The sequence below is a fragment of the Morone saxatilis genome, unplaced genomic scaffold (assembly GCF_004916995.1).
Source record: "Morone saxatilis isolate NCDOM2014 unplaced genomic scaffold, NCSU_SB_2.0 Contig23, whole genome shotgun sequence".
NCBI classification, from domain to species: Eukaryota; Metazoa; Chordata; class Actinopteri; family Moronidae; genus Morone; species Morone saxatilis.
This window is the reverse complement of record NW_023339796.1, coordinates 4,627,329-4,646,800: the sequence shown is the minus strand read 5'-3', so window position 1 is coordinate 4,646,800 and position 19,472 is coordinate 4,627,329. Positions and strand designations below refer to the sequence as shown.

The following is a 19,472-nucleotide window of genomic DNA, read 5'->3' as shown; positions in this document are numbered from 1 at the left end:
TCTAATAAAATATACAATTTTTAATGCAAAAATCTTGATTTAAAGCTGTCAAATAATTGTAGTGGAGTTTAAGTAGAAAGAAGCATGCAGAGATACTCAAGTAAAGTGCCACAGATTTGTACTGAATGAAGTACAGTGCTTGAGTAAATGTGAAACTATGACTGTACATTCATAGTTGCATGTTTGTTTCCTGTTGGTGATCCAGCTTTGCCAATATATATTATTAGATCCTATTACCAATACACAGTGAAAGCTCTCACCGTCAAACCAACAGGCCACAACAAAGAAAGTCCATCCAAATATAACTTCTGTGATCTAATAAGTGTGACTTACTCTTTCATAATTATGATAATTATCTCATTCATACGAACATTTGCTTTGGTGGAGTTTGTTTTTGAGAATGGGCCTTCATACAATGGAAGAAATAGAACAGATGGAAAGAAATGTGACTTGACCTCACCCAGTTTTGTTGGTATTTGTCATGTGAGGCTGAATAGTCTGGTCCTATTACTCTGACAGGACACACAGAAGGAGAGGCGGAGGTGGTTTATCTATCAGTGCGTCAATAGGAACATCTGTTCACACAGAGAACACTTTTTCCCACAAAGTTTATCTCAAAACTTGCACCAAACTGCACCAAATGCATGACACAACTAAGAACACCTGTGGGTGGGTTGTGGTATCTTGCTGTGTTTTTAAATGGGGATGTGCTGCTTAATTTGGTCCACTAGGTGGTGCTCTATTTTCACAAGAGCATAAAAACGGAGGTCAAAGCACCTGCCCTTGTCAGATTAGACCATTAATTGTATATTTTTATTAAGATTACACTTGTTTGATTGCATACAGTGCTGTAGTTTGTCATGGTAAGGTTTCTATTCTAATTGTGTACCTGATTTTGAGTACAAACATATGAAATGCATTTTAAATTTATACACATGAATGAATTAAATAAATCACATGGCAATAACTTCTTTATTGGCCAAAAAATCCCCCAAATTTGTGATTTTATTTTAGTCTTCTAAAGAAGTGCCAGCCCTTTCAACCAGTGTCCATCTGTTAAAGTTGTCTTCCCACTAAAAAAAATAAAAATAGGTAATAAAAGACTATGCCTTCAAGTTTTCCAATTTGTTGCACATCAAAGAGCTTTGGTAAGACACAATAAAGATGGAAACCAACAAAAACAGTGGTGGCTGAGGTTGCATTTGTTAACCAAAAGAGACTACTCTGCACAAAAGGTTTTTCCCCAAGACGTGATTGTTGAATTTAGCAATGCTCAAGTGATTAAATGTTTAAAATATGACATTTGGTAGTTGATCTTATCATTTAGTTTGTCAATCTTATCATTATTGTAACGTATGCCTAATTTTTCACCCTGTAAATCACTTTTAACTGCTTTTGCATGAGAAGTGTTATACAAATAAACATGAATGACGTGAAAACTCCTTTACAAACAAAGTTAATGATTTAACACTCATTGATTGTATTTACTTTAAGAGTAAACTCCAACACCTTCCATTTGAACATAAATTAACTATTGTTTTTTAATTTCATGTTTCATTTTTTTCTCTGTATTTCTCATAATAAAGATAGTTTAGGCTACATGTATAAAAACTGAGAACATGTACAAACACGAAACACAAGAGGAAACAAAAGAGGTATATAAGAGAAAGAGGAATAAATCAAAAAAAGACTAAAAGAAATGACAATATAATATAAATATAATTTTTTTATATAGTACAGGCTGCTATAGTTTTAATTTAAAAAAAAAGATAATAAAAAAGAGTGTCGAACTGAATAAAGCGCGGTTTCCTCCCCATACATTTTAATTTATAAATATAGCATTTTAAATGACTTTAGAAGTGTATTTTATTTTGTAATTTTTGTATTTAGAAGTGTATTTTATTTGGTAATTCTTCATTTGTAATTTAGAATTGTATTTATTTTTATTTTGTAAATTTAGAAGTGTATTTTATTTTGTATTCTGCATTTTGTATTTAGAAGTGTATTTTATTTTGTAATGTCGCAGCCAGCTGTTGATTGGCTCATTTCTCCTGCCAATCAAATGTGGGCGGGGCCAGTCACTCGGGTGAGCGCAGCGAGGAAACGACGGAGCTGTCAAACACCAACAATCGTCTGAAATATTACCGCAGGCGGCACGAAAACATCGTACTTTGCTCGCTTGTGGAAACCAGAGCGACTGAAACAGACTCCGAGTCCACTTCAAATTCATCCTTTTTGACTTTTAAACCGTCGCAGCGACCAAAAACAACCCCCCCCTCCATCTGTTTGGTGGATCTTAGCTCTTTTGCTTGGCTCGAGTTTTGTTGACAAACTAGCACACTCCGCTAGTCACTGAGCTAGCTGCGTTACCGACCTCGCTGCTGTCGTTTTGGGGGATCAGTGCTACCCGGGAAAAGACATGAGACCCCGGCTCGAACTGTGCCTGCAGACATCTCTGTGAAAATACACAAACTGGGTAAGTCAGGTTATAACTTTTAACAAGGAGTCAAAACGCTGACTGTGGCTGCGTTGGTTTGTTTACATTCTCCGTGTGGCGTTTAGGGACACTTTACCAATAAATTAAACACGTTAATCCCGCTGTTAATTCAACCCAGCCACCTCTGCTTTTAGTATGACTGGTTGCATGGAGCTCTGTCTGCAGTATTGGCTCATTAGCTGTCTTTGATACCCAGATAAGGGGCAGGTTTTCTCCCTGCCTGCCCCATGGACTTGTTCATTACTTTTAAACCCTTGAAGGATCACAGGTATGCAGCGGCTCACATATCATTACAGTTTACCACAACAGCTTGTGGCCAGATAAGAGGTTTCTGTTCACTTTTGATGAACGTGACCTTGTTCAAATACCCGACAAAGATTGCTCTTTTAGTGAACTCTCAACTGTCTTACAGAAATACAGTTATTTCATTAATAATTTACAGAAAAGGGAAAGTTCCTGCTCTTAATATGATTAGATCTTGTGTTTTTTTGTGTGATGCAGACACAAAAAACACATTTGTGAACAAATAATTGTCCCACACGCCCATTTAATACCTCTTGTCCTTCACAGACACTCTCTCTCTCTCTCTCTCTCTCAACCCATCATTATAACATCACTTAGGTTTTGATTTATTGCTGACATTTTCTATCAGTGCGTAATCCACCGGGACACAGCTGGAGAGCGTTCAGGCCCCCAAAAAACTACTGTTAGAAACATGTGGCCCGAGGCTGTCCCATCTGTTTTGGAGCAACAGGCCACATTTTACAGACCCCGAAAAAAAAAAAAGAGTCAGGCTTTGAAAAAATTCCACCCTTTTCCATGCGTAGTCCCTTTGCTGTGGTTGTTTTTTAAACGCACGCCCTTTGGATATGTAGGGAGTAGTTTCAGAAACAAATATAGTAATGGACGATGGTGCCTTGCCTCTTTCTTGGTCTAATCACATGCATCAGGGAGATTTCCAGTAGCACAGTTCATTGAGGGTTATCGTGGTGTAATGTACTGTGTATTTTAATGGGATGAAGATGTTTTATAGTATGCGGATTGAGTTAGATGATGTGTGTCTGTGATGTTTACAGGAGAAGTGGGTGTAAATTCCCTTTTTTTGGTGGTTTTTGTGCTGCTTTAGGGCTGGGAAGATCGCCCTGAATGAAGATTTTCTTCAGAATAAAACAGGTTTGGTGTGTTTGTTCTTTTGCTTCATTTGCACGACTGTCATTCTAGTGAGTGTAGGACGTTTGTGGAGCTCCTCTCTGCTAGCTGTTGACCCTGTCCTCGTCCGCTCGGATACGACGACGCAGACGAAACGTGCGTCTCTGTTCAAAGCTGCTGAAAGGTGAAAGGAAAAGCTCAGGCCCCCGGCACTCGCTTGCTTGCGTTTTTCTTGGCACAGGCGCTTTTATTTCTGCCGTACCGATTTCAGCAAGGCAGAAAACGAGGTGTCATTGGAGAGAGGAAAAAAAAAAGGAAAGTGGAGGATGAAAAGCCTTTTAAGGATGTGGCTGGGGCAGAGAATGATGTCAGAAGTTGTCCAGTAGGTCTACAGTATCTCTCCGGGAGTCTAGTGTCTGTGATGTAATGCTTACTGACCACGGCAGAATCTGTCTGTGTCATCTCGATGCTGTTTTTAGGATCTGATCTTATGAGAGCTCTTGGCCCCAGATTTACTTTTGTGTTTCTGCTTTGGTTAAATGTAGGTCAGTTAAACGTATTCCTTTTTCAAATCTGCATCCCTCTTTACTTTTTGCTGCCCCTTTACTGGAATATCGTTCACAAAAACACACCTTTTTAAACAAAAACACACCTTTTTAAACAAAAACACACCTTTTTTAAAATGGTTTTTAAAACCCAGCTCAGTCTAATGTGTTTTTAAATATGTCCACATTGTACTCGCGTTTTCATACAGGTAGTCTACTGATTGCATCGTGCTTGGTATTCTTCTCGTTCACACATCACCCTCTCAATTGTAGAGTGTTCTGGTATTCACCAAACAGGCGCTTCTTTTTAAATAAAATGTATTGTTATTATCATTACTTTTTGCTGCCCCATTACTGGAATATCTTTCACTGAACTATTCCAGTAATGTCTTGTGTACATAAACGGTCAGTTTTATGATTTTATCTAACAGACTGCGGTGTGTAAGCTGCATGTGGGAACCGCTGACAGAATATATGGGAACAGAAACTTCAGACTACATAAATGTCAGGCGTAAAGATAGAGTGAACTCATATATTATTCATGATGTGCATTGGACACAAGTACTTAAATGAATAGTTCAACCATAAAGGAAAAGTTAGTCGTTGTTTACTTTCTGTCTTTAAGTTTAAAAGCAGTTTAAGTTTCACATTACGACATCTCTGTGTCAGCCTTCTTTCACACAACTGAAGTGGATGGATGAGAATAACGGCTGTAACGCAGCATGAATCACAGTTTCCTACAGCCTCCTTTCCCAAAGCATCTTCAGAAGTCTTGTTTCAACCAGCTGTTCAAACTCCACACGTGTTCAATTTGCAGTAATGTATATTAGAAAAAAGGAGAAAACCTCACAATTAAGGGTATTAATTGTTTTTTTGTCAAGAAACAGTTGCGTTTAGATTCGGTGTTACTCACCAAAATGCATTGTGTGTCTCCTGGAGCTCTAACAAATGTGTTAAATGCATTTCATTCCTCATAAAAAAGATTTATTTTAGTACAGAAATATCCTCTATTGAATTGCGAGCTTGCGGTCTTCTCCTTCCCTGTCGTTGTTGGTGTAATGCTGCATATCTCGGCATGGTGCGTTCACCTGCAGGTGTGTGAATCTCTGCGTGTGAGATAAACAAAATGGGCACCGCGCATAGAAAGCAGATCTATAACGCTACTAGAGCTAAAAAAACAATTGATTCGAGAGTAGAAAAGCCATTAAATTACAACTTGTTCAACACAGTCAGGTCACAGTTGCCCCTAGAAGTTCACCTCGAGTGCAGAGTCTGTTTGGAAAATGTAAAAAACTGATTGTGGGCTAAAAATGATCAACTGTCAACATCACAGAATAACCCGCAGGCACGGATCAACTTTAATGGTTGGCCCAGTTGGTCCCAACAACCAAACTGGACCACTTTAAATCATTCAGTCTCCTGTCCACAAGAAAGAGACTGCAGATGTTGCATTGTTCAGCGGAGGAGTGAGCAGCGATCGTCATAAAGCAGCGTAACAAAGCAAAATGCTATTCATTACATTGATCCCACAGATAATGTATTGCATCACGACACAGTTGGGATTCATTTCAGGAACAATACAGCTTTGATGTGGTTGTCTGTGCTACCTGTTGGTCAGCTGTAGCTGAAGGGATCTCTTTCTCTCCTGTCTCGGTGAAAGGGGAATGTGTTTTTCAATGTGATCTTCCTGCACTTTTCCAAGTAAATATAGTAAAATATTCATAACCAGACTCAACTTGTCTTATCAACCAAAGAGATCTTTCTCTGGAATAAAGAATTCTTAAAAAGTTAGATATGAAAGCTGCATTGTTTACGAGCGTAAGAGCTTTCAGTCACAGACTTCCTTTCCTGTTACCCTTTGTACCCTGCTGATTTTGTTTTGGATGGCAGAAAGGTCCAGGACCTGAGCTATTCCTTGGCTAATCTCCCATAATTAGACAATCGGCCCCTATTACAGCCATTACATTTGGGCCTGTTGAGCAAAAAGTGGCTTGTCTCATCCATCGTAAGGCGAGGTCCAGTCTACAGCTACAGCAAACCTTTCAAGAAAAAATAGCATTGAAACTTTTATTTCTCTCCTTTTTTATAAGAATGAAGATGAATGTGATGATAATGTGTTAACTACGTCAACTCCGTTCTGTGACAATAGGATTCCCAACAATATGCATGCACCCTTTGAGGCATAACTATGAATCATTGAACAATAAACCCCACTGCCATTATACTTGTCTTCATATGTAACCACAGAAAAAAACCCCTAAAGAAATCTCTTTGCTTTCTCTAGGTCTCCAAGAGCTCGGTGACTGTACATCTGTCCAACATGTGAAAACCGTCTCCTCCTGGTGGATTCTCCAGCTGTAAGCCGTGAAGAACTGGATTAGTAGGAAACATCTTGGATCTAGCCAGGGTGTGTCATCAGGGGCGCCCGAAACACAAATTTTTAAAACCGAAGTCTATGTGTGTGACGTGTTTTCTCCCAGGACACAAACTGAGTAAATTCCGCGTCGCTGTGAACCTATTAAAACAATCTAGTCCTCTTGTCATGTGGGTACATTGCAGAATAAGTCCCATATTACCCTCACTGGTATCACGATATTTCACATCACCATGGACCGGAATAAACGCAACTCCATTGCTGGGTTACCTACACGACCAGAGCGTAGCAACGAGGACAGAGACGGTATTGGAGGGGTAGGGGTCGGCGAGATGGGCATGGGCCCGCCTTCACAGGTCAGTCGTCATTCTTAATTTTAACAAGTCAGATGAATTTCACACGTGCAGAGCGCTGTGTAGGGTTCCTGTGCAGATATTAAGAGTTCAAATAAAGTATTGATAATATATTGTTTCCATTTTCTTCTTCGAAAAGAGAAAAATATGGAAAAAAACAATGTAGTCGATGAGTTCTGATAAACACAAAATAATCATTAGACCTATTATAATTACGATTTGGACTGATCAAACCAAGTTGCTCTGTGTCGGTTCGAGGGTGGGCCGGTTGTTGTCCACAGTCAGGAGATAAAATCAGTCATGTGCAGGGATTGATCTGATAAAGATTCATTTTTGGTCTGTTTAATTCTAATTAATGTTTATGTTTAAGTTCAGACTAATGATAGTTGGGATTAATTAATGGTTGATAGAATGTTACCCATGTCTGTCTCCGTCTGTCTTTGGCTATTTTCTGCAAATTAAAGTATAAACGAGCATCACCAATACTGTTAATTGATTGGGTTCGAGGTCTGTGAGCTTCTTTCTGTGTATGTTGGTGCAATCTTCATATCTAATCAATTAGTGCTCTATTTGATCTATCGACCTCTTGTAAGTTCCAAGTTGCGGCAGCGGTCCTACAGTATGCATATCACGTGAAGACTTCATCTAAACCTGTTGATACCAGTCTGTTCCTGTCTTCTCCAGGTGGGCAGGGTGTGGCCATCATCCTACAGAGCCCTCATCAGTGCCTTCTCCTGTCTTACACGCCTTGATGACTTCACCTGTGAGTGGATTGGCTCTGGATTCTTCTCTGACGTCTTCAAGGTGGGTGGAGATGAGCGTCCTTGATTTTCTACTTCCCCGCTTGACTTTATCTTCTGCCTCTTTCCATCTGTTTTGTTTTGGTCACAGATCTCATTTTCTGTTCATGGTTGGCGGTTTGATAATAGGTCACACAGTCTCTCAGATCACAAATACTCTTTTGACCTTATGATTGATTTATTCTTCCCTGGTATTAGACAACAATCCTGCTAGTGCCTTTGTACAATGTTCAAGATTATAATATCATAGAAATAAAAGGGAACCTGATGTGCATGGCCCTCACAAGTAAATGGCTTTTATATGTTATTAAACTGTAAAATCCAAAGTAATTTTCCATTTAATATTATCCAGTTGATATACTCAGTGTGTCAAAGAGTGATCTATCTTCACTCATAAGTCTTTTCCAGACATTTTTAGGTCAAGTTAGACTGCCATCACTTCAAAGACATCATTTAAACACGGGGTTGTTAACCCTGTTACGTCGTTCCTTTCCCCTCCAGGCATGTCAATGGGAGTCACACAAGCACATTTGGCGTGTGAAGCCTCTCTTTAAACAAACGCCAGCAGATAAATTTAATTTAATTTATTACTTGTTGATTATATTAGCAAGACCACCATGACTGTGTGAAATTTTCACATGGCTCAGATTGGTTTTGATAAGCAGTGTGAAAGGACTACTCATCTGGGTAAAGAGCTGCACTGCCTGGATAGACTGATAGTTGTTTTTTGTGAGTTCCTGATTGGAAGACACATGTTTTTTGGGGTATCTGGGTAACTATAAACTTTTGTATGTTTGTGCATAAATGTGTGAACATGACTGTGAACTGATCTCTTGTTATGTAAAGGGTTAACACGGAGAATAAAGTATGGGGGAAGGGTTGTGTTCTCTTATATGTGAAGGGAAATAATCAGATTAATTAACGTAATGGCCTAGAGAGGTTTAAATGACATTAAGCCAGACTCAGTTCCATTTCATGTTAGTTTGTTGCATCAAGTTGCTTTATAGTTTCCAATTTACATTTACATTTTTCACTCTGTGTATATCTAAGTTTCATTATGGTTTTAACATACCTCTACTGCACATCTGTGTAACAGTAGATCTCTATTGGATTGGTGGACTGGTTTGAAGTTCAGTTTCCAGGAGACAACTAGAGGTTGGCTTGATTGATGATACTGTTGATATAATTTATCATATCATCATATTCCGCCATATTAAAGGTCTACTATTTAACATTTAGGAGGATCTATTGGAAGACAAGGAATATAATATTCATAGGTATGTTTTCAATAGTGTATAATCATCTGAAAATAAGAATTATTGTGTGTTTGTTACCTTAGAATCAGCATTTTTTTATCTACAGAGGGAGCGGGTCCTCTTCTACCGAGCCTAGAGCGAACAAACCAAACACTGGCTGTAAATAGGACCTTTTGCGAGTTCTGGGACCGCCATAGTTTTCCCCACACACCGGGAGGGCACTCGGTATTCAGTTGGTTGCCGTCTGCAATTTCACCGCTAGATGCCACTAAATCCTACACACTGGTCCTTTAAGCAAGTAAACAATTTCTTTATTGTAATCAGTTGTGCTCTGGGTATGCCAAGGGTCAAAAACAACCGTGTAAATACTAGAACGTACTCTTGACGCACAGCGCTGCCAGTGACCGAACTACAGACCGACACAAATAAACAACATCCAGCAGTTTCAATCCGCTTTGGATTAAACAGTGGTCATTTAGGTATTGGGCTGCTATTTCAAAACTGCATTTCAACTTTAGTATTTTGTTGGTGTGGGGTTGAAAAGTAGCTGTCTAAATACTGTATGCAAATTTCTGCCACACCAGTTACATTCTGACTCTCCTTTCCCCATAGTTATTATATAAGACTGTAAACTAGAGTTGAAAATATTAGTTGATTAATCGATTAGTCGAGCGACAGAAAAATCACCTACTTTTTCGATAATATATGAATCGTTAAAGTAATTTTTTATGCAAATATGGCAGAGAATGCTGTTTTTAGCCTTTCAAAAAGATAAACATTTCTTGCTTTTCTCTGTTTTACATCATATTAAACTGAATATTTTCGAGTTTTGGACTGACAAAACAAGACGTTTAACAACCTCACCTTGGATTTTGAGAAACTGGGATGGACATTGTTCAATATTTTCGGACATTTTATCAATTGATCGATTAATCTAGAAAATAATCGACAGATGAATTGATAATGAAAACAATCATTAGTTGCAGCCCCGCAATAAATTACTTCTCTATGCCTTTATAACAATGTCGGACACAAATGATACAAAACACCTTATTAGATTTTACAAAACAATGAATCAAACCATTTCTTGTTGGGAAAGAACGGTTGCATTTCTTGTCTAAAATAAGTTTTAAGTCAATGTTGGTCTGCTTAAAGCTACTGTATGTGTTCACTGTGCAGCTCTATTATTTATGAGAATTTAAGCCAATATTTGGATCATGATAGTCAGTATTAATTGATTCAAGTAAGACACAAGGGAAAAACTGTAATAGAAGCAGCTTTGACCCTGTAGCACCTAAGACACAATAATATGATAAATTTTCAGGCAAGATTCAAATTAAAAGGTACACTTTGTTACGTACCATGCTTCCCATAGCCTGTCGTTGAGTAATGTAAACATCTGTTCTTTCTGTGAGGGTGAGGAATGCATAGGTAAACAGAGAGAGAAAAGGAAATGAGGCAGAATGATGAAAAGCTTATAGTCAAGGAGAATGACGGATAGAAAAAGGAACAAAAAGGCGGCAAAATTAATGGTGATAGAGGTTGAGGCTAAGAGGAGGAGGAACCAGCGGGGAAAAAGCTTTTGATGGCGGAGAGCTGGGGTGGCAAGACTGTTGAAGGGGATGAAAAATGGGGGTTGAAAGGCAGTTTCAGAAGTTTATGGAGTACAAGGGGATGGGGGGGCAGACGAGAGCCTGCAGAGGAGATGAAGAAGAGTTTTGAAGAGGAAGCTGATTTAGTGGTGGTCCAGAGCTTGGGTTAGAAGGAGGAGGGAGTAACGGGGGAGAAAAGGTTTGGGGGACAAGGACACTGGGGATATGTTTTCCAGAAATAAGCAGTGGTGAAAATAGGAGACACTAGAAAGGTGAGTGCGCAAGAGCAGAAAGGAGGGGAGCGAGAAGAGGAAAAGAAGAACTTGGGGTTGACTACTAGGGAAGATGAGGATTAGGCATGACAGTTTATTGGAGGCCACAGCGAGGAGGAGAAAGAGGGGGATGAGGACTAAATGCGTATGGGGGGGATGTGTGAGAAGAGTGAGGAATGGGGGGTCGGAGGAGGATAGACGGATGTGGGGGAGGAGGCCTTCAGAGGAGTGGCCATCTGTTGTTTCTGCTGTCCTGCGGTGAAGACTGTCGGCTCTTATAGCCAGGCCCTTTCCTTTGAACTTGAACAGAGCGATTTTTGTGTCTGTATGTATGAGAGAGCGAGAGAGAGAGAGAGAAGCGTCTACCCCACAGAAAACTCCCATAATCTGAATAAAAATCCACAATCTGTTTCTATTACAAGTACATCATTTTTGATAGTTTGCACTTTATGGAGATGTTTCCAAATACCGAAATTGCAGTATAGTAACACTTGTTTACTGACCTTCATAGTTAAGGCCTCCCATATAATTAATCCATATTGACTTTATCCCATCGGTCAATTTCCCAGTGTACCACGGCTGCAATGATGGACAAAAATAAAAGAGCCATTGTTAGAAGAAGATATAAAGCTGCTCAGTGTTATTGTGAATATTACTGACTCTTTGGTAACATACAAGTTTGTATTTTTATATGTTTGTATTAGTATTTTCGTTTGAGAAAGATGTTTATAGAAGAAAAATGTAGGCTGTGCAGATTACGTTCCACCATTGTGTTTCCACCAAGTGTTACATAATTAATTTATTCCTATATTATCATTTTTTGTTTTTCCATAACTAAGCATATCACAAGTACACATTAGCAGCATTGACACCTCTCATTTTATGTATAATGTCTGGTGTGGTTTAAAATAGTCAAGGTGCTGATTTATAATGTCAGATGGGGAGTGACGTATGTGTGATTATAGCTCTCATGATAATGTGGCAGCATGCAGCCCTCGTCTTCATCAATGTATGGATGCTTCCAGATGATTTCCTGTACTTAATTCCTCGTCTGGAGCTCTTGATAATGTTTGAAAAGGCACTTGGCTGTCTACCTATTCACACACGGGTTATCAATTTGGCCCTTTCAAAGTACAGAATTAAAACCTGCATCATGGTCTAATTATGTTTCTGCTGTCAGGAAATGAGTTAGCGAGTGTAGGTCGATAGATGTGTCTGCAGCAGCTCAGTCATTTGATGTGCTGCCTTCTGTGGTTAACATGATGTTTCCTACTTGCATGCATATAAGTATATTCGGCAGAACTCAAATTCTCTGTAATTAATGTTCTGCCTTGTGGTATTTTTGAAACCTGTGGTGTGAAGACCTCAGGTTACCTTAAGACTTCAAAGGCTGTGAAGTGATAGCCACAGTCAGCAGAGATGCAGCATGGTTATTATTGTTGGTTACTATTAAAGGCCTGTCTTTAGTACTTTATTTAAAAAAACAAACATTTGTATTTGGTTCAGTAGAGAGATTAGATGTGTTTAGTGCTCTTTCAGAGGCTGTCTCATCCTATGAAATGGATTGCAGCTATTTTTGGGAAGCAAATGTGTTTGTAATTACTCCGAAATCTTTGAATTTAAAATTCCCTCAGGAACACACAACATAGTGTTCTTTCGGTGTTGTCCTTCAGACTAAATCTTGAAACCCATTGCCAACATACCTACTTCGGTTCAGAGGACTGGGATTCTGGGAAAAACATCGACCTGGAAAGCCAGAGAGGCCCCGCAGTTCTAGATGCACCACCTCCAGACCCACAGTGTTAGACGTACGCGTGTGCGAGAGTCCTTTAAGGAATAGGGCAGTGCGTAGTGAGTGTGTGGTTGAATGAGTGAGTTGTCTAGTAGCAGTAAATATACAGTGTAGGTTACCGTTTGCACATGAACAAACACTGCAGCTCCTCAGTACCCAAGAAGTCCCTGTGCCTTGCTGCCCAGCTGCTGGGTAAAAGTAAAGGGGGTTAGCCCCAAAGTCAGCATCGACTTCAGCCCTGGAGTATAACAGATTCTCTGTTGTGCTCCCCGACCACAGTCCCTGCAGCAAGAGGGGTTAACACGATGTTGTAACTCTCTGTCAATGGCGCTGGTTATACCTAATGAGGTGTCAGCTTATTTGGGTTTTCATGTTAATGTTTTGATAGACCACCGCAGTGGTTAACGTATCATAAATCATTTGCTACGAGTGGAAAAGTTAGTCTGGAACCATGATAACCAGGCAGTGTTTAAAATCTAAAACTGGGCTCCTTTGTAATACACTGTGATCCCAATTATATTTTATTATTATTAGTCTCCTAGTCACATAGTCTCTCAGATTTAAGAAACAAAACTATTGTACATCTCTTGTTGTAGCCACATGTTCAGCACGCTTCAGTGTTGTCTTCATGCCGTGACCTGTCTACAGTGTTTGCTTGGCCTGCCTAGTCCAGCCAACCATGAATAGATGGATAGTGAGCCCACTGTTATCGAACAGTGAGATGGAAACTAAAATCCCAATGCACAATAATACAAAATTGATTGTTCAGCTCTGCATTGACACATCTACTTTTTCATGGCTGGTCAGCAGTGACTGACCTCATTTCAGTTCTCTTTTATGTGCTGCCTTTCCCTTTCTGCTTCCTCTGTTTTATTGTTGCATAAGCCAGATATTTTTTTTTTTAGTTGTTGTTTTATTATAAAAAGAGAAGTGTTTGTAAGCTGTTTAAGTCCCACTCGTAATGACCCAAGCTGAAAATTAATGTTAATTAAAAACGTTCAGCCAATGTTTAATTGTACTCGACTGTATTTGCAACATGTTCAAATGTGGCATCACTTCACTGTTTTACAGGTACGGCATCGAGCTTCAGACCAAGTTATGGCTCTGAAGATGAACAAGCTCAGCAGCAACAGAGCTAACATGTTGAGAGAGGTCCAACTGATGAACCGGCTTTCCCATCCAAGCATACTCAGGTTGGTAACCGAAAAATGGACTGACTTACTGTATCCTTGGGGTTACTAAAAATGCTCTTCTGGCGTTGTGTGTCATTGCGTTCATAATTCTATCTAATCTTTTAACTGGAAGAACACTCAGAAACCAACTTTAAAGCCAAATTTTGTGATTATTTTCGACTATGTTGTTCTAGTTGATTATTGAATCATAACGTAACACCCCGCTACTTTGTAAAGAAACTGATTATTAGTAGTGATTTCCGTTCAGCATGTTTAAGGGTCTAATCCAGAAGGCCTGTTATGTGTCAGTTCATTTTAAGAGATTCAGCTGAGAATTCACAGTAGGCTTATTTTGAGGCTTAAGAGTTTAGGTCACTCAGTAACTGCTAATAATAAATACAGAGTAAATCCTCATTATTTCCACACAAAAAAATTACACATTATATTAATCATTTCTTCTCACCTGCAACTTTTGGATATTAAATATATATCATGTTGCTGTCGGCCTCTACATCTCTCTTCTCACACTTGCTCATGAGTCTGTGGTTGTGACCTGTTTCCTTTGAGGTTGGTTAGAAACTGTGTCAAACACAGAGCCTATTAACAATGGATTTACTAAACTGCCAGCTCCTGTTAGAGCTGCAGCAGCTGCCTAGAGGCGAAAAGCGAGGAGGACCCTTTCTGTCACAAGGGAACAGGACATTGCTATGAACAATCAGGTTAATATTTTAGAGATTCCGGTCAATGATTGGTCAGACAAAATGGTGCAGGGCATGACAGTGTGTGAACCCCTAACACATGACTCTGTGCTCCTGAAGCAACATTTTGTGTTTCCCTCTATGTCACTTTGACTTAACAGACAGCAAACCATAAACAGCCGACTGTTTTTAGAGGAGCTGTACAGTATAAACTGTTTTTGTGAGCACAAAAAACGAGGACGTGAGACTTCATGGATTGTAAACAGCTGATTGGCCTCAACACCTAAAACACAAGCCTTCTAATCTCTGCTCAACAAAATATGCCAAAACCTCAACCAGTAGAACATGCAACAGTGTGTATCTATTATTATTTTTCATGAGCTGTGACTGTTATAAACAAAATGGCGCTTGTCATCACTGTCATCAGTAAGTAATTGAGCTTCTCTCCCAAACAGACCATTTGACAACTTGATCACCTTCAACTCACCGCCACCAGATTTTTATCAAGAACTGAGAACTGGCTGCTAGTTATTTATAGAATAAATTTGTTCTCCTGTGGCTTTAATTGATTATTTTCTTTCTGTCCTTTATTAAATTTAGGGCAATGTATCACTGCCACGTGTCATTGCACTAATTTTATATATTTATTGATTTTATTTTCAATTTTCTGTTGTGTTTTAAAATCTTGTACTAATGCACTTCTTCACCTCCTATAAAGCACTTTGAACTGCCTTTGTATCTAAAAGATGCTGTACAAATAAACTCGTCTTGCTTTGCATTTTATGTCAGGAGAAGGAAAAGCTGGTAGAGAAATATAAAACTTTATAGCAACGAGAATTCAAATCCATGCAATTTAATTTACACAGCGATGTCCAAAAGTGGTATTATTGTTCATTTTTTGTTGTAAACACAGTCAAGTTCACATTCTGCTCTGGGCTCCTGAGTGGGAGAGTGTGTTCATGAACATGCACATACATGCATAAATTTCTGTGTGCGTACTTGTACATACACACACATGCACGGTATCTTTTACAATGCCATCTTTGTTGAGCATGCCTAGTGGATTGTGAGAGTGTGTCTGTGTGTTAACAAGCAGACACTGAGGGGGTCATTGTTCTCTAAAATCCAACAAGGACCCACAAAGTTGACCTTTTCATTGCCTTCAGAATTATGAGGCTTTTAACGCTGCTCCTGAACAAAGTTGGTTCATGTGTTGTTCTGCACACACACATTGTTTCACTTTAGTTGAAGGGGTGCCTGGCCCCTCCTGGGTTAAGGATATTTTCCAACCTCTTGGGCTCTTGGGATTCTTAAAAACCCATCAAAATGTTAAAAAATCCATTGTTTTCAAAATAAAAAAGTTTTTCTCAATTGCTATTGCTAAAACAATTAACACTTTGAGATGGAAACACACACAAGTGAAGGAGGAGCAGTGTGGAAGAATCTGTTTCTGTGTATTAAGAACGTAGAAATTGATAGGTAGAGGATGAAATGGATGGAATGCAGGTGAAGCAACTGAGCTGTTATTATCCTCCTGTTAGCAGACGGTTTCGCAGTAATCACTTGTCTGGTCTTGCCTGCTGGAATCTTAATCTTTTCTTAACAATTCTTCCTGCTTTCTCTGTACTCACAATAGAGGAAGGGGTCATCCAAGTGTTTTGTTAGTTGATATTGATATTATTATTATAATTTATATGACCCTGTAGAGCAAGTCCTTCAGCTAAGAGAAACTAAAAGCTGTATGCACTGGATTTTTTTTAAACTGGAGGTTAAGGCATGTGTCAGCCTTTGTTTTGTTCTTGAAAATTTGCAGATTAATTACAGGTTAATGGGTGTCGGGGTTTCGAAAGCAACTATCAATTAACCAAAACTGACATCCCTGATTCCAATAACATTCTAACAAATGTCCTTGTTAAAACATGACATTATGAGAACTTAATCTTGCTTGTCTTTTGTGATTTTACAGGTTCAAGGGAGTGTGTGTCCATGAGGGCCAGCTTCACGCACTGACAGAGGTTAGGAGAATGCACACAAACGCACCATTTCACATTATAGCTTGTGCACAAGCCAATCATATGTGAGATCTACCAATGACATGTAATGCACTGGTGAGCCTGTGTTCTAGCACTTGTTGTGCACGTGTTTGTATACAGTATGTTCCTACTCTTTCCTACAGGTGAACATCACGTCATCCATAAACACAACATAGAAGCACACTAGTCTGTAATTGTGGAAAACCAAGAGAACTGAATGTTCTTACGTGTACATAACACTTAGGCTGTGTGTTTGTGTGTGTGTGTGTGTGTGTTTGAGATTAAGAAAGAGGGAGGGAGAATTTGATACAGACAGCTAATGAAATCCTCCAGAGATGCTTAATGTCAGAGCATACACCATTAGGGTTACAGTGAGTAATATTTTCTGGGGTGCATAAAGCCTATATTTAACCAGTGTATGTTCATCTGTTTGTGTGTGAGATAGGGAGAGGGGGAGAGATGAAGAAAGGAACAGATAACTTTGTGTTAATCATTTATTATTCACAGAAAATGGTTGATAAGCAGGTGATAAATGTGGCTAGTTAATTACAAAGCTATTTGTACAGAAGATCAGGGCTAATTCTCTTATTGGTAGAGAAATAAGAGTTACAAAGGGTAAATATAACCTGAAACCTAATTAATATGGGCTTTCTGTTGCCGTTAATATCTCTTTCTACAATTACACACTTTTCTGAAAAACACAAAAAATATTCTTCTGTAAGTATTCTTCGGTCTACACTAAGAACCATTTGCAGGGTATCATTTAATTTTCAGGACATTAGAAACATTGGTAAATGATGGATTCTAGAGGATTTTACTGAAATAAAGAAGAATTTTTGTTATAGCGATTAATTGATAGGTTAATGGTAAATGTCTTGAATAATGGTAAACCTATATTTCTTTGAGTTTTAGACTGTTAGTCAGACAAAAAAAGCAGTAGGAAGATGTCAGCTTGGACTTTGGAAAATTGTAATGGGTCTTTTATTTATTATTTTCTTTCTCACGCTTTATGGACTAAAAGATGAATTAAAAAAATAAGTGGCAGATATAATTCGAATAATCGCTAGTTGAAGCTCTGATTTCTTGCTATGTTCCCTTGTTGTTGATGCACAAATTCTACTTATTCAAGGATGGTAACATCAGTGTTTTAGTTTGATGTCTTTTGGTCATCGTGTTCACAAACTGCACAAAAACACACATTCATGGCAAATGCACACATGTACATGTCCATACATTCACACACATACACTTCAACAGTTGCGCAATAGTCGCTTAACATCTGCATCTATTTGTAATTAAATACACATTCAATGGGCAAATATATGTAAACGTGGACAAATAGTACAAAACACAGGATTCATCCGACTCTGAAGAAAGCATACACTGTTAAAGAAGCTTCCAGGCGCACACATGTACTTGATTACATTGCATTGCACAGTGAATGTGCTTATTGTAGCCTTGACAAACAAAGACAAACACCAGCTTTCTGGAACTGCGTAAGAGAACACATCTAAATTTACACACACACGCGCGCTTCTTACTATACTGTAGTCGCTAAGCGAATCCATGCATTGTAAGACTCATGAATATACTTGCGCGCACACTGCGGTAGGTCTTGTATACCTGCTGCAGGGTAAACAGATCCTGTCAGGACCAAACTGAATGCTCTAACCCTGGTAGCAGGCTCCTGCTGTTTTGTTACCTGACCCCCACTATGAGGCCGTGTTTAGAGGAAATGGAGAATTAAGTTACTCCATGGCCCCAAGCTACCTCAAGAAACTCACTGTCTCTCACGCACAGACACATGCAAACCCACAAAACACTGCGAAATAAACACAAAAAAGGCAAAAACTGCTTCAAGTACTTTGCTCCTAAACACTGAGTAGATGAGTCTGATTCTGGGGGTTTGTAAAAAGTATTTCTGAGCCTAAATTAATGTCCTAAATGTTCCTTAAAGCTTGTTGTGCATTCTCACAGAGCTGAACAAAACACTTTTACACTTATTGTTTAGAGAACGGACATATTTGACATGTAAAATATAGTCGTGTGTTGTAGTATGAGATTCAGCCTTTGAAGACTGGAAGATGTACAGAATAAACTAAAGCAGTGGCTCACAAACTTGTTTAGACTTGGCACCCCTTCAAGCCATGCAACCCCCAATATAACATGCATAAATATGTAAACAGATACTTATCGGTACAAGGGATGAACAAGCCATCTCACACATATGATGTTGTTAATGCGCCTTAGTGAACGCGCACTGGACACTGATAGATAACTATCTTACACCAGCCAGTCAAAACCTGTCCATTAAGCCGCTAGCTGTTAATAGCATTGGGTCTGACTTTCGTTTTGTTGGTAGGCTCAGATTCAGTCCTGTCAGGCCTGTGTTGTAGGTTGAGATGCATCAGCTTCTCTTTGAGTTCTCTTTACCGTGTCATATTTTTATATCGCGTGCTCTGATAATCCATTTTTCTGACTACTGACTTCCTGAAAAACTCCTGAGCCGAAAACTGTGTTGTGTTACTGTGGCCCTGTTTAGACCTGGCATTAACAGGCATCTTGGGTGATCCGATCACAAGTGGACAGCTCTAGTACGTCAGTTCACACATCTCCAGATGCATCTCGAGTGACCACTTGTGATCGTACCAGTCTTCCCCGCTCTATCTGCAAATAAACACTCACATCATTTCTGCTTGCGAAGACCAAATACATTGGTATGATTTAAGTGGCGGCCCAACAGTACTTGACAAATTGACATAATGTTTCTTACACAAAGAAAAGAAATAACTTAATATATAACATTTGCTGACTTTACAAGAACACCCTAATAATTAAGAATTTGATATAGACAGCGTTTAAAAAGTTTATAAAGTTTCTCTTAACTCAACACTCAACAATTGTGTGACACAGACAACAAAGTAGCCTATATTTGTTAC

At 39.0% G+C, this 19,472-nt stretch overlaps 1 protein-coding gene across 5 annotated transcripts in view; it reads left to right on the top strand.

The window, feature by feature from the left end:
- The first annotated feature begins 2,062 nt into the window (after window positions 1-2,062).
- tesk2 (testis associated actin remodelling kinase 2) overlaps window positions 2,063-19,472 on the top strand; it is a 32,991-nt gene continuing 15,581 nt past the window's right edge. For 2 of the 5 annotated variants that reach the window (XM_035671326.1, XM_035671323.1), the window contains exons 1-5: window positions 2,063-2,476; window positions 6,476-6,921; window positions 7,603-7,722; window positions 13,702-13,823; window positions 16,467-16,515. In XM_035671326.1, the coding sequence (XP_035527219.1) occupies window positions 6,799-6,921; window positions 7,603-7,722; window positions 13,702-13,823; window positions 16,467-16,515 (414 nt within the window). In that variant the 5' untranslated portion in view covers window positions 2,063-2,476; window positions 6,476-6,798. Of the gene's footprint in view, window positions 2,477-3,623; window positions 3,671-3,728; window positions 3,831-6,475; window positions 6,922-7,602; window positions 7,723-13,701; window positions 13,824-16,466; window positions 16,516-19,472 lie in introns of those variants that run through there. The other 3 variants (XM_035671324.1, XM_035671327.1, XM_035671325.1) reach the window with 3 other exon arrangements.